Raw genomic sequence first — 16,581 nt, forward strand, 5'->3', positions numbered from 1 at the left:
TGATCATTTCTGGCCGCTTCTGGTCAATCGCCTGCTTCCAACGGTCAAGCTGCTCACAGTAGAGAACCGAGTTGAAGGTCTGGCCATAGTTGAGCAGCTCATAGTGGATGATTCCCTTCCAATCCCACCAAACACACAACAAAACCTTCCTGGCCATCAATCCGGGCTTGGCGATGGTTTGGGCCGACTCATTGCGCTTCGACCACGACTTTTTTCGCTTTAGGTTGTCGTACGTGATCCACTTTTCATCACCAGTCACCATCTTCTTCAAAAATGGGTCGAGTTCGTTCCGTTTCAGCAGTGCATCGCAGGCGTTGATTCGGTCTAAAAGATTTTTTTGCGTCAACTCGTGTGACTCCCATACATCCAGCTTTTTTTGGAATCGGATCTTCTGCAAATGGTTCCAAACGGTTTTATGGTCTATGACCAGTTCCTGGTCAATTGAGCGAGTGCTCACATGCCGGTCTACTTGGATGATTTCAACGATTTTATCGGTTTCCACGAGGATTGGCCTACCAGTACGGGGTGTATCTTCGACAGCCACTACTCCAGAACGAAATCGATCAAACCAACGCTGTGCTGTACGAATCGTTACAGTATCGGGTCCATAAACTACACAATTTTTTTGGGCTGCCTTCGTTGCAGTTTTACCTCGCAGGTAGTAAAAACGTAAAATATGGCGAATTTCTTACTTGGTGCACTCCATTTTTAACGCGCTATAACTTGAGACTGAAACGGACAATCACAACACTGTCAAAACGACACTTGTAGCACAGATTGTCTTTAAATAGCCGTATAGTACTACCCGATGCGATAAGTACAACACAAGATATGTTTAAGTGTTGCCATATACTGACAATATACGACATTTCTTTTTCCCCAACCCAAGATATATATTAGGCTGTCAAAAGAGTCCTGCGGTATTTTTTTTGAATTTTCATTTGTTCATAAAATTAGTTACAATCATCTGTTTTAAGTCAAATATGCGCCGTTTTGTTCGATGACTTGTTCCCAACGTAGCTCGTTCGCCATGGACAAAAACAGGTGGTAGTCACTTGGTGCAAGGTCCGGACTATATGGCGGATGCAAAAGAACCTCCCATCCGAGCTCCCGGAGCTTCTGGCGCGTCACCAAAGAAGTGTGTGGCCTTGCGTTGTCCTGATGGAAGACAATGCGGCCTCTGTTTATATGTTTGAAGGTAGCACTCTTCTTCATGAGTGCTACCTTCAAGCGGTCCAGTTGTTGGCAGTACAGGTCCGGGTTTGGCCATAGGGAAGCAGCTCATAATAGATTATTCCTTGACAATCCCACCAAACACACAGCAGAACCTTCCTGGCCGTTAATGAGGGCTTGGCCACCGTCTGAGCCGCTTCAACGGGCTTCGACCACGACCGTTTGCGCTTCACGTTGTCGTAAGTGACCCACTTTTCATCGCCAGTCACCATCCGCTTCAGAAACGGGTCGATTTTGTTGCGATTCAGCAGCGATTCACATGCGTCGATACGGTCAAAGATGTTTTTTTGCGTCAACGTGTGTGGCACCTATACATCGAGCTTCTTTGTGAATCCAAGCTTCTTCAAATGGTTAATAACGGTTTGATGACTTATCCCCAGCTCTTGGCCGATGCTACGGCTGCTACTATGCCGGTCTTTCTCGGCTAATTCAGCGATTTTGTCGCAATTTTCGACGACAGGCCTTCCGGAGCGTGGCGCATCTTCGACGACCTCTACACCAGAACGAAAACGTTGAAACCATCGTTGTGCGGTGGAAATGGAAACTGTATCGGGTCCATAAACTGCACAAATTTTATTGGCAGCTTGAGATGCATTTTTGCCTTTGTCATAGTAGTACTGTAAAATATGTCGGATTTTCTTTTTATTTTGTTCCATATTTGCGACACTATAACTCACGAACGACTTAACCAAACAAAACACTGTCAAGGACTATATTATAGCGCGCAAAAATACCTTTCTAACAAGCTATAGTATCACTCGATACAATGAATACAACTAGAACTACGCGCTTACAACGACACCTCGCGGAAATACCGCAGGACTTTTTTGACAGCCTAATATTAGCATGAAAATGTTGCGATAGCTATCAAAAGTAAACGCGTCCTTATGGAGGTGCGTGATATTTCAAAGCTTCGAGAATAACAATTTGATTGGTTCTAATCGATTGAAAAAAAAGCGCTGACAACAATTAATTTTTTTTCATTTCGATCCACCCAGGAGGCAAGAAGCGAATCCGAATGGTACAGAATGTAATATCCTTGATGTTGTTCCGCACGGAGATACAACGGAACAAGTGAAAAAACAGCTTACCATCCGGTTGTTTCAGTCACTCCGCTCCGTCCCGCTGGGGAAACGTCGTGGAAGGATGACAACAAAAGGCAATACTTGTTTACTAGCATTTCAAGGTACAAATGCAATGCAAACTGATGCCATGCTTCATGACTTCAACATCTGCACCGCCCTCACTCGCATTTTCCCCTGTCCCAGACCCCACCGGGCTTTGACATGACAGACATAAGCATGGATGGCTTGTTGTGCCGTTTTGTATGACAAGTGCCTATTTGCACAGATCACTGGAGCCTGTCCCTGTCAGCAACTGATAACAGCACATGTATTCAACTCTGCCGCTGTTGATAGCGAGATTATGGCCTCTGCCGGGTGGTTAGTCGTGAAGTTCGGTTTTTTTTTCCTGGAATTTTCCCAACGGATCAACACAAAATACACAGGACCGAGCCCGTAACATGTATTTATAACTTAAATCCTTCCCTTACTTGGGGGAGGGGAGCCGCGCGTTACTCACACTGTATCTTCAACGTGATTGAGGAGCTGCGCGTTTCTCCTTCCGTGTTGGACGCCGCACACGCATACGAACCGGCGCTTTCCCGCTCCAGCTGGGTGAGGTGAAGCGTCTCGCTGCTTTCGCCCGACATACGCATGTTCTGGAATGAAGAAGAAACATATTTTTGTACTTTTGAAACTGTATTCATACCGAGGTTTCATAACATTCATCCGAGAGATATTTACGTTCGTTTGGGTAAATATCTCTCGGATGAATGTCAAAGTAAGACAAACAAGACAAGACAAAGTAAAAAAATAGATCATGATTTTTGTTAAATTTTCTGGTAAAAATGGAGACTATACATTTAGGCGGGATCAACAATACATGTTTGAAAGGAGTAAAAATTCAAAGGGATGTAAGATCATATTTCTTGTCAACGCATTGGCCATTTTTGACACATTTAAAATTTGGTGAAATGATCTATTTGAAACGCCCTCAATCTTAAAATAACAACATGATGATTCAACGCGGTCAGGACATCGTCATTCTAAGACATCGTGAGCTGTGTCAACAACAGGTCATGACCAACATGTTTCTGAAGGTAGAGAGCGAACGACTGCGATTTCTACGACACAATCAACAGAAGCAACGTAAAGAGGAATACATTCAATTGCAAGACTCTATCATGAGCAACCCCGACACAGCTTTTGTTGTTGCCATGCCAAAGCGCAATGTATTGTGATGATATCACAGCATGTATTCGGGAGAATGTTAATGGATTTTCAGGTAAACACGCCTTTGAAACAATAATCATATAATAAACTCTAACGTATCAAATATGTAGCCGTTACATAGGTTTACTCTTTTACATTCTCAGCAGGTGTGGTAAAATCTTGAACGAAAATTGTAATATTTATCAGAATTTATCTTATCTACATGAATAAAAATGGATCGCCAAAGCACAATACTCTAGAAAGGAATCGTTAGATTTCAGTCGTTTTTATTTTGTTGTGTTCGTCTCAATCGAAAAAAAAAATGGAAAACTTTGAAGGAGAATGGGAAAAATCGGAAAATTGGAAAAGTCCACATGTTCTACAATTACATCGTGATAAGCGTTGTTAGTCCATTTGATGTTTGCGTAAACGAATTTCATCTTCGTTCGAAAGTGGTAATTGATTTCCGGGCGGAATAAAACAATCCTATATATTGTATCTCCTGTATCAGGAGTGGCCAAAGCGTCGACTGCGGGTGACTGGTTGCCCGCGTAGTCTTTGTAGTGACCAGCGTTCTGACTTGTACTTTTCTTTTCTTGAACTCTTCGTGGACAACTAGATTGGCCGTTCTACCGAAAACGTTACCCTAAAATGAAAAACTACCGTTTTAGTAGATGGGAAAATGAGAAAATTCGAAAAATATAATTCTCGTATGCTCTAAAGTAACATGGTGATGGATTCTCAGGTACAATAATCCACATTGAAAATAAAAAATGAATGAAAATTAACTTTCCGTGTTCCATGTGATGAAGAAACATGTGTTTTGAAAATGATAAAAGAATCTTCAACGAGAACTGTATCTGATACAGGGAAACTTCGATATAACGTACCCTCGTAATTACGTACCCTCAATATAACGTCACTCGATATAAAGTATATTTTACCTCGATATAACGTACACATTTTCAATGGACGAATTTCATGCCAACTCGTCCTAGGAGTTGGCAGTAAATCTCAAAAAAAATATAGACAACTTTCTGAAAAGGGTCAGTTTTTTTTCCTAATTTTTCACAAAAATTTCTCATTTGAAAACACTAATACCTACAAAATTTTGATCAAGAATGGAATGTAGTTCAAATTTTCGTAAAAAATACCAATATTTTTTTAAAAATTACGCTGAAACAATATTCAAAAAAAAATCTCCAAAAAAGTAGCTGAACTTCTTGGTAATTGTATGCACTACTCTTATAATTTTCGCTAAGAATTTCAAAAAAAAATATATGAATAGTCCATACAACTACAAACAAGTCTCCCAAATATCCCAACAAGAGCACTGTAACAGGGGAAAAAAAATTTTAACAGGCAAGCGGTCATTTTGTCTATTTACCCTCAATCAACAGTATGAAGGGAAACATCACGAGAGAGGTTGGCTTCACCTTCTACTTGGTTTTTTTCATCATTATTTTATAATTCTACCAAAACAACATCACATTAAAGCAATATGAGCTATGTTTTTGAACTTTTTATTATGCTTCGATATAAGGTACAATTCGATACAACGTACAATTAGGAAAGGGAAATGTCATTATATCGAAGTTTACCTGTAATAATTTTATATTTTAATGACAAATTTTGTCAGAATTATTTTATAGAAGGGGAAAATTCTAAAGCGACCAATAAAAAAATCAATCAATGAATAGTGCTGAGATTGAACCCAAGATCGTGCTTAGTAAGAAAATGAGAATGTTCGGATGTATTCATATCAATACTCTATTTTAGGTGGGACGTAGTTCTCCGGGTAAGCCATGATCCTCCTAAACTGCTCGACCGATTTTAAATAAATTATACACGAAAAATGTATTAGGCATGAGAATAGGTCGTAAACTACATCACATACCACTAGGATACTGATTAATGAACAATTGATATCGTTTGAGATGGTCATATGCAAAAAAAAATCTCTTTTTTAATAATCTTTTTTTGGGTTTTTTTTCTATTTGTCTTAAAAATACATAAGAAATCAATTTTTCATTCTCTCAGTCCTATCCCTTATTTTTCACTTCAATAAAAAAAAATTTTAAGCACAATGAATTTATTTACGTTGTTCAATGACAAATGACGCTATGTCTAGTTTTTTTTCTATCTCTTGGATGCAGAACCTGTCAATATCTCAGCTTCACTCAAAGTTATTGATATTTCTTCCCAAAAAAACACGCACTTTTGATTTGTTTGTTGGCGTGAGGAAGAATAAATTTACTTGAGAGATGCTATCATGAGCAATGCCGACACAGCTTTTGCTATTGCTAAAATGCAAATGCATTTTCAAGACATTACAGCACGTGTGTTCAAACAAAAGTGATGTTTCTAATGAGTTTCATTACAACATTACACGTATTCGGTCCCACATGTTTTGCTGGATGTATTCGATTGAATATCAGAAGCGAGGATTACCTCATATTCACATTTTTATTTTAGTTAGTCGACAAAATACGCACTAAGGAAATAGAAAATGTAGTTGCCTCGGATATTCCACTCAAGTTCAATCGAGTTGTGACACTGTCCCATTTCTGCCAAAATGGTAACGGATTTTCGGGTGGAATCAACATATTTTATGACGCTATGTTACAGAGTAACACATTTTTTGCAAGTGGGTAAATATCTCAAACGAAAGCTGTATTTGATATAGTTTTTTATATTATGGATAAAGTTTTGGCAGAAATATAAGTAAGAAATATAGAAAAATAGTTAAGTTAGTGGCAGGGCAACACATATTTTGGATGGTACATATTTCTGGGAAAAAGAACAGATTGGAAAGATTTTAAACCCCTCTGGTACAGATAAAATTGTGGCAACACTTGTCAGGACTACGTCTTCTAAGTATTTAAACACTTTGAACGATATTTGGGCGATCCGTTCTGATATTTTCATTTTTTTACATTTTCGTTTTAACGCACATTGAATGAGGAAAATGGATAATTTAGTTTTATTTTTATTTTTGTCATGATCGCTGAATGTGTATAGCACTCCATTCTTCTGTATGTAATAGATCCCATCCTCAAATATCCGTTCGATCTCCATCAAATGATGAACCGTCGTCATACTCGAGTTCTTCTTGATAAAACACAAGAGTCATACAACATCAAATACACTTTCGTTCTAATTCTTTCTATTCATTCTTACATAGGAATTATTTGATAGATCTTTAAAACATTTAAACAAACTTACGATTAGTTAACAACCAAAGTATGCACTAGAAATAATTTATAAGGTAGAACAAAGTTTGCTGGGTCAGCTAGTGTGACTATAAAAATCAGGGAAACGCTTCACTATAATTCTAAATTGATTCTATTTATTCACTAAATTGTCTCTTGTGATACTTTGTTCATAAAGGGTTGAATTTTAAAGAGATTTTTTTTTCTTTTTGAAACAAAACACATCGGATTCGGAAAAAGTGTATGATTTTTTTTTAACGCTACCGACTTCAACAGCTTGCTTTTTTTAAAAAAGTTTCTAAGCTATTGAAACAAGTTTTTGAATCAATAAGCTACAAAACATCGCTCGAAGACAATTTAGCTTTCTTATGATGAGTTAAACATATCGCTTCGTACAGTCGGCAAAGAGACACGATCAGCTTCTTGCTCCAAAACGTAACGCTCTCGTTTTCGAATCTTTGAACTTGCACACCAGTACAGCAATGAAAAACGTAGTCCTTCGTCAAAAAAGTGATCGAAACACATAGTTTCATTGTTATAGTGTTATTTCGAGAGCCCTAAGAGCAGAGAATTATGCCATTCGCCTGATAAAGTCGACCCTTTCCCCATTAGCTGCTAAGAACAGGTGAATACAGATCGCGACCGACAACCGGAGTGGGCCCTAAGACACAGTAAAGTTATATTTCAGAATGACAACGCACCAGCGCACAACGCTAATGCTTCCATCATGGCAATAAAAACCCTTAACCAGGAAACGTTATCTTACCCGCCGTATTCTCCAGACCTGACTCCGTCAGATTATAATTTTTCTCTGCTTCAATGGCTTCGTCACTTCGCCGTATATGAAGAGTGAGTTGGGAAATTGGTCGGCGAATGGTTTTCGTCGGAACAAAAAAAAAAGTGTTGGAAATGAATCCACAATTTGCCTAGAGATGAGATGGGCGAAATGTATAGAACCAACCGGGGATTACTTAGAATAAAAATAGTTTTAGGTTCTACTGAAACTTTTGTGTTGTCTTCATCGACAAAACCGGACAACTTGAACTTGCACACCTTTCGCAAGAATCAGGCTAGCACTTCAACCTGCGGAGAATATGTTTTTCTACCCAATCTAGGACTAGACAATTTCCATCGAAATCGAAGCGGTGCCCACTTGAGCTGGTGTATTTTTCTTCTCTACGATTGGACGTGAAATCCGTCTGTCGGAAAACAAAACAAAGGAATTAATTTGTTATTCCGTTCGGCCCCAAAATCCCAGAAGTCTAGATAGAGACATTCTTAAGTGGCTACCCAATCTTGCCCCGAACAGAGCCTCCCACCTTCCGCGAAAACAAACACAACTGTTACCGCAGAATAGAGCTGCTACAAATTAATGTGGCAAATGGTCCGATTACCGATTTGCAAACTTCTCACAAACAAGCATTAATTCGTTTCGTCATTCTTTTTCGGCGGGAATTAGTATCCGGCCGAAATTGAGCACAGAGATAGAGAGAGACAGTCGAAGATCCGCTGACGGGGCGCCTGATGGATCACATAAGTTATCTGCCAGCCAGCCATCCATCGCTCAATTGGAACTCGTTTCGAAATTAATTAATTTTGAAAAAGCACCAGAAAAGTTTTTCGTTCGCATCACATCATCATCAGCAGCAGCAGCCGGGCTTTGGGCTCTAAACCATGTTGTAAACGACAGAAAGGTTTGGCTAGTCGAGTTGGCTTGCTGGCTGGCAGGTTGGCTGGCTTGCCGACCGGGAGCCGGGAGAGGGATGGGAGAAATCGACCCAACAACTGAGAAGCTCCGACCGGAAATGTCAGTCCCTCCGTTTCGGGGGAGGCTTTTTCCGTGCGAGAGCGACTGAACGCACAAACAGATCTCAGAACTGGCATTCTGTGTTTGGGACCTGCTTTTCGTTTTGACTTTCTTCCATTTCAGCTGCCAGCCGAGCGGGACAGAAGCTCTGCGATACGAACAGATAAAACTAATTAATTTCCCAGATTGGCTCCCACGTTTGGTCGCTTTCCGGGAGTCGATGTCAGTTTTGCACAATTTAATCTAGAAGCCTCCAGTCAGGCCCGGAATTTGTATTTCCCGTGTCACCGACGGTGTGCGAAGGTGTTGTTGGCCTGGTTTCCGATTCTGTGGCCATTCATTGTGTACCTATTTCTCCATGTTCGATTGGTATTCGATTGGCTCTTCTCGGGCAAGGAAGTGTGGTTCAAATAAAATCGTGGGTATATGATGAAACAACTAACTGTGGATAATGGAAATCCGTTGTGCTCCACGATTTTATTTTAGTCTCATCATTGCCCTAGATTAATGAAGGAAGAAATGTGATAACTATTAACTGCTACTTGTCTAACTATTTTCTAGCATTCAGTACATTAAACCGTTTAATTTAAAAAGTTTTTTTTACTTTTTTTATTTTCTAGTTTTTAGTACATTATATGTATGATTAGTATACTTCTCTACAATAAAACCATTCAACTTGATTTTCATTTTTATTTCTTACCTAATTTTCTTCGGAATATTTGGATGATGTACTGTATTCTATTAGTCAAATCATTTAATTCGATACCGATATTGAGGGGATTACAAACAAAAAAGTACATTCACCTATTTAAATTTATTTTGTTCATAATGTAGTGTGTTCTCCAAGTCAAGCATTCCAGCCATTTTTTACCAGCGACCAAATTGGATTTTTCAAGATAATGGAATACACAGTATCATAATTACAGCAGAGATAGAGGTTTTTTCCAAATTTCAGATCAATAAATCTAAAGGAACGGGATCAAATTTCTATAATCGTGGGACAACCCTACAGATATACAAATATACATACAAACAGGTCAAGTTGAATGAAACCGTTTAAAAAAGTAATTGACTATTTTGTCACTGCGACCATCTTGAATTTGAATTTTTCTAAATAGCTATGATCTACTGGTCAAGCCTCTTCACATGATACCCATTTTGATGGGGTTTGTTTTGAGAAAATATGTAATCCGCCATTTTGTGGTGGCAGCCATCTTGGATTTTCCTTTTTTTTTAATAACCGTGTTCTACTTGGCAAGCTCTTTCATTTGATACCCATATTGATGAAGTTTTGAAAAATATGTAATCCGCCATTTTGGATTTGCATTCCCATGATTAACTGTGTTCTACTAGTTAAGCCCTTTCATTTGATACCCATATTGATGGGGGTTTGAGAAAATATGTGATCCGTCATTTTGTGGTGGCGGCCATTTTGGATTTGCATTTTTCATGAAGTTCTATTATGACTGCAGAGATAAAGGTGTGTTCCAAATTTCAGATCAATCGGTCAACAGGAAGGAGTTCAAATTTCTATTAATGTGGTAAAGCGCTACGGACAAACATGTTACAAACATACATACCTACAAACATACAAACATACAAATTACTGGGCAAGCTAAATAAAACCGTTTAATAAAAAAACTGGACGATACCATTGTTGAACTACATTGGATGTATTACAGTTCATCGTGAAATAAGCCTTCTATGAAACGTTTCCAAATCTCAAAATAAGGACCGCAAAGAAATCTGTAAGACATACGTCTGAGATCGCACGTTTTGAGATCGGTTCCTCCGATGTGAATGAGACAAAGGCGAGCCATCGGTAGGCCTTATTAGATTCTTGGCAGACCAAGGATTCAACCATCAAGTGTCCTTAATATGTCTGGGACTGGACTGACAGTTACAAAATAAGGAAATATAAAAAATATATTCTCGGATGTTTTACAATATGTGACTACTTTCTAGTCGAATTTCTGACTACACTTATCCCCATATTTACACGGTATCTGTTTCACACGATTTCACTTTTACACGGTTTATAAAGTGACAAATTTTGAAAAACTTAAAAAGTTTATATACGTACTTCATATGAAAGCAAGTAAAATAGGTTTGACTACGGTTTTACATAGTTTTGACTACGAGTGCGATTTTATGTCTCAGAACTGGCTAAATATCAAGAATGCCAAGAACCTCGACAAAAATGGAAAGGAATGTTATATCTTCGGCTTTCGGCTGAAAAAATCTCTTTAATAAATTTAATTGTTAATAAAGCAAAAAAAAACTACTGTTAACTGTTAACTGATTTTATATCACTAAATCTGACATCATCGACTGTTGAACCAGAATCGCATCAGGAATGCTCGAGTGATAAGGATGACTGTATATTAATCAGAATAAAAAGGCTGGTAGTTTCTAAAAGTGATAATAGCGAATAAACCTATTACAATTTAGTTTCTTGATTTTTTTTGGTATCCAGAATCTATAATGAATTCCATTAATAGATTTTTATAATTGTGTTACTGAAATAAATGTTTGAATTGAGCATACATTGAGAGTTTATTTCGTTTTACACTGTTTTACATTGCAAAATCGGAGATTTCGATCTACACGGATTTGTCGGGAACCTATCTTCGATGTAAATCGAGGGATAGGTGTATTTCCTTTTTTTTTTTTTTTTTGCAATAAATATTCTAAGGAGTGAGGATCGACGCTAATATTGTGCAAATCGACTTAATGCGAGCTGAGTGGAAAGCATAGAATAACTGAATAGCTGTCAGTAACCGTTTGCGTTTTGTGTCTCGTGAAATATGTTTTTCAATCTTGAAAATAAGTGATTTTGATGTAGGATTACGTCTTTCAGGAACATATTGGCGTACAAATTGAAAATCGAAAATCGAGCACAATTGTCCAATTTCAAATGCTTATTGCTCAGCCATTTCATGATGTATTGATAAAAATAATCGATTTCGGTACTCCATAACATTTTTTTATGTTGAAGAAAATAATATATGTCATGAAACAAACTATCGAACAATTGAAAAATCTCAACCGGAAATACGGAAACGGAAATACTTCCTTCTGATTGGTCGAAATTGACGACCAATCAACCTGGGGGAAATCTGCATTGCAAATACATGAAAGTAAGGGGCATTTTTATATTGCAAGTAAGGAGAGTGATATGATTAATTCTAGCAAATAAAATTGATTGCCTCGTGAAATTTCATATCAATGACCGATCGTGTATTGTGAAAAATTCAGCACAAATGTAAGTATAAAATTGTAAATGGTATCAGTTGTGTCAAAAATGACTTTATATATGAAACGATTTATTTCAATTTTCATAAATGAAAATCAAGGTGTGTTCCCGGTCGAGAACGGGTCGTTTGGTTTAAGCTGTCTGCTTTGTTGTGTTCATTTTCACCCAAGGAAAGTTATACGGCGAGAAAAATTGGAAAAGTGAAATATTCGAAAAAGTGATTTCCCATGCTCTACATATAGTATTAGTTGTTGTTAGTCCAATTAAAATTCGCGTTGGGTTGAATAAACACTTAGAAAGTAAAAAATTATAAAAGAAAATTATCTTTTCCATTTCAAATATGTTTTCTCTAGATTAAATTAACATGTTTTTACTGAGCTTGAGCTTGGGTAGACTGTACAATTCGTAGTTGCTCTCCGTGATTGACATGAACCAACCAAATTGCACAAAGAACACACAGAATGACGCTTGGGACTAGCAAATCATTCTCGTTGTGCAATTTTCGGTGATTCGAGCTTTAAATGGTCAATAACGACGCCGGCCACGTCCTTACAGTCACCAGGGGAAGGGAAGGAATGTTAGAATGATATTCGCCGCCCGAAGGCCAGAAGGGTCGCCTCTATAGCGTGGTTCCCTAGCGTTTATCATGGAAGGGATAGTTGTTAGTGGGAATGGTTAAGAAAAATCAGGATTCACTGCGGTAAGTGATGTGATTAAGTAAACGCGAATTATCGACCATTCGAAAAAAAAATTCGGAAATTCTTGTATGTCACGACACGCGGCAGAGAAAATAATTATTTGACTAGCTATATATTGTATTTTTCATCCCGCGAACTCGAGTCGCGATGAGGGAGAGTTAACTGTGGATAGTTAACCTGAGAAGGTAACCGGTATAACTCCTCTAAACCTTATCAAACTGACGATATATTCTCTTATTCATAGCGTAGTGTGTATTTAACCTCAATTGTGGTGACTGAGAGTTATTCTAGGGAAACCTGAGAAGGTAACCGATCGAACTCTTCTAAACCAATCGTCGATAAAGTCCGTTAATATTCGTGTATTTTGTATGAAAATTCAATTCTGCCGATTGAGAGTTACTTTTGGGAAACCTAAGAAGGTAACCGAGCAATTTCCTACAAACCTGATCAAACTGACGATATATTCTCTTATTCAACGCGCGTGTTTATTTAAGCTTAATTACGAAGACTAAGAGTTATTTTAGGGAAACCTGAGAAGGTAACCGATTGAATTCTTCTAAACCAATCCGATCGTCGATAAACTCCGTTAATAATTGAGTATTCTGCATGGAAATCCAAACCTGGCGACTAAGGGTTATTTTTGGGAAACCTGAGAAGGTAACCGATATAACTCATATAAACCTTATCAATCCAACGATTTAACCTCAATGGCAACAGAGAGTTATTTTTGAGAAACCTGAGAAGGTAACCGAGAAAATTTCTCCCAAACCTAATCAATTATATATTATTTTCTATATTCTTCTATATATAAATTATGTTATTCAACGCGCGTAATGTTTATTTAAGCTCAATTGTGAAGACTGATAGTTACTTTTGGGAAACCTGAGATGGTAACCGATATAATTCCTTTGAACCTTATCAATCCAGCGATATATTATCTTTTTCAACCGTAATCGTGGCATCAGAGATTTATTTTTGGGAAACCTCAGAAGGTAGCCAAGAGAACTCCTCTAAAATTGATCGGACCACAACGCAACGGCACAACGGCGGACAAATAAATATTAATGTTACAATACCAAAGGAAAACATTAGTATTACATACATATTTAAGTGGAGCCAAACTATAAATTGCCATAACTACAGACGAACAGTATCTACAATAACATGTCAAAATTACTCGAATCCTTTACAATTCAAATTAGTGTAACAATTTATTCTGAATCTGAACATATACCTCCGATTTCCACATATATTACAGATAAAAACAGACAAACACAGAATATTACCAAAACACACACACACAATTCAATAAACATCAATGTTATAGAAAGAAAAACCGATTCAAGGAAAAATAATATAACTCGCATAACATTGCAATTTTAATGTTGACGAGAAAAGTATAAATCTCTGGCAACCCAGATGCTATATATGTTACAAATAAAGGCAAGCATTATACGCATACAAAAACACTTCTGCAGCCGGTGCTATGACGTTCCAGTAGTGGTGATATCATCACTGCGCCTTTTCAAATCTACTCGCTGGTATCCCGGAGAGCAGTGGGATATCCCTTTCCTGCTCACGTTGCTGCTGCTCTTCTCCAATATAGTGCAGCGTTTCACCCACACACACATACTAGCGGTTACATTAAAACACGAACGAACATGACCGAACCGGACCGAAACAGTTTCACATAAATGCCAGAAAAAACGAATGAATCCGAACTCGGATATTAAATAAAGACAGTGGGAGCAACTAAGACAATTGGTTGTAGTGCTTCGAAAACAACACTTTCCATGAGACTGATGCCACGCCATCATTATTAGACAAAATAATACGACACACAACCAAGCACGTCCTCTTTCCACTACTACTCGCGCGAGACATAAACAAAGATGAACACTAGCAATCGACTATTAAAACAGACAATTCGAAACAAAAAATGTCCGTCTAAAATATTCAATAATAATATTATGTGATTTTCTCACTCACAAACTAGTTTGCCAACACTGTATTTTGAATGGTAGAATAAAAATACTTAGCTGGGATGTTTCTCGGCTTCTATATAGCATGGCTAACTATTACTCACACATACACATAACCACAGCATACGATAGGATGATGCGGAAAACGAGCAAAAATCGCGACCGGAATGTTTATTTTTAACAAATTTACGTGTTGGGAGCATCAACTAAGCATATAATAATTTGGAAGAAAACTCTACAATATATCCCTTCACAATAACAACATCACTTTTGGCGTTAAATGGTTTTAAAAACAGAAAGTGGGTTATATCTATGGTATAACCGCAATGGTGACGTAGGACTATCGTTTATTTAGTGATCATTTGTTTGGAGGTACAAGGTTTTATGCGCCAATATTGGATACGAAAATATCCTACTGATGGGGAAGAATAATCTTCTGAAGCTTTCCTGCTAATTGCACTTGATTGAAAAATCACAGAACCAAATGTATTTGGTCGCAGTTCTATATGGTTAGAAAACATTAAAATAAACTCTTTCGCTAGCATGTTATTTTCAATGCCAAGGGGAACTGGCATATTATTTTGCAGCAGCGATATCTTTCCGGATTCTTCTCGAAGTCCACCACCAGTAGTTAATACTAACACGATAACCATCTGTTAATTGCACTTGATTGAAAAATCACAAAACCAATTGTATTTGGTCGCAGTATAATATGGATAGAAGAAGTTAAAATAAACTCTTTCGCTTGAATGTAATTTTCAATTCCAAGGGGAACTGGCAGATTATTTTGCAGCAACGATCACTTCTTTCCGGATTCTTCTCGATAACCAGCAAGCGTAAAGAATTTCGCGCGTGTATGTGTGTGTGGCGGTTGCTCCGATGTATCAAGCGGAACCAATTTTCGATGCTGATATTCTCTCGGTCGTCTTCTCTTCTCTTTCTGATGGATCGGCTTTTCTGCGCTCCGTCACAGTCCCAAACAAACTGAATGCGTTTCAGGTTAGGTCAGGCCAGGTAATGAATCCCTTGATCCCTCACCATCCAACTCGTCCAGCTCGTTCAGTAACGATGTTGTCTTGTCGATGTCCTCACGAAAAATGAATGCGTTTCACCACCAGAATATCGCTTAAGTATGCTTTTTGTTCGTGACTGAATCGAAAGAAGGTGTGGTTTACGATGGCTATTTGGAAGGCAAACTAGAGGCGAATGAACTCTTTGAGTTTGAAACTTCTGGCGACTGAGCAATAATTGATTGAAAATTATATGATTTTCGCGATGCGAAACATTTTCCATTGCGCGCGCATCTTGTATTCGATACGAAAATATTCTACTGATGGGGGAGAATAATCTTCAGAAGCTTTCCTGCTAATTAATTGCATTTGATTGAAAAATCACAAAACCAAATGTATTTGGTCGCAGCGTTATATGTTAGAAAACATTAAAAAAAAACTCTTTCGCATGAATGTATTCTTCAATTCCTAGGGGAACTGGCAGTTTGTTTTTCAGCAACGATAATATTCTTCCGGAATCTTCTCGATGCTGGACGAAAAAAAAAATTCCGCGCCTTTATGCGTGTGTGTGGCGGCTGCTCCGATCTCTTCCCGGGGAACCGTTTGTGGCATCACTCTCCTCCTGATGGATTCCCTTGTGGCCTAAGGTGCACAAACAGGCTCTTGGTGACACCGTTCATCCGCGCCTTCATGATAAACGAAGAGCTTCACCACAACAGCGACAACATGCTCCAATCGCTGTTCAATTATAACTGAGTGGATTTCCGAGCGGCGCTCGCTTATATACCGATTGGTGATTTCAATAGCCTGTTTTGAAAGCAATTTTAAGACTGTTGAAACAAGTTTTTGGATCAAAAAGTAACAAGTATATAACGCGTAGACATTTTATCTTTCGAATGAAGTGTTTATCATACCATTTCGTTCAGTTGTTTAGGAGCTATTAACGCTCAAAATCTCGGTCTCCGGCGTAACGCTTTCGTTTTCGAAACTTTGATTTTACACCCCGGTATAGAAATGAAAGACGTAGTCCTACGTCAAAAAACAAAACAACCAATGAACTGTTAATAGCAGCGGGTTGAGCCGAAACACATCGAAATACGTTAGGCAACG

At 38.1% G+C, this 16,581-nt stretch overlaps 1 protein-coding gene across 9 annotated transcripts in view; it reads right to left on the minus strand.

The window, feature by feature from the left end:
* LOC129763359 (hemicentin-2) overlaps positions 1-16,581 on the minus strand; it is a 459,584-nt gene that overhangs the window by 69,297 nt on the left and 373,706 nt on the right. For all 9 annotated transcript variants that reach the window (XM_055762336.1, XM_055762341.1, XM_055762332.1 and 6 more), the window contains one exon: positions 2,815-2,953. In XM_055762336.1, the coding sequence (XP_055618311.1) occupies positions 2,815-2,953 (139 nt within the window). The remainder of the gene's footprint in view (positions 1-2,814; positions 2,954-16,581) is intronic.

The sequence above is a fragment of the Toxorhynchites rutilus genome, chromosome 1 (genome assembly GCF_029784135.1).
Source record: "Toxorhynchites rutilus septentrionalis strain SRP chromosome 1, ASM2978413v1, whole genome shotgun sequence".
Lineage (NCBI taxonomy): Eukaryota > Metazoa > Arthropoda > Insecta > Diptera > Culicidae > Toxorhynchites > Toxorhynchites rutilus.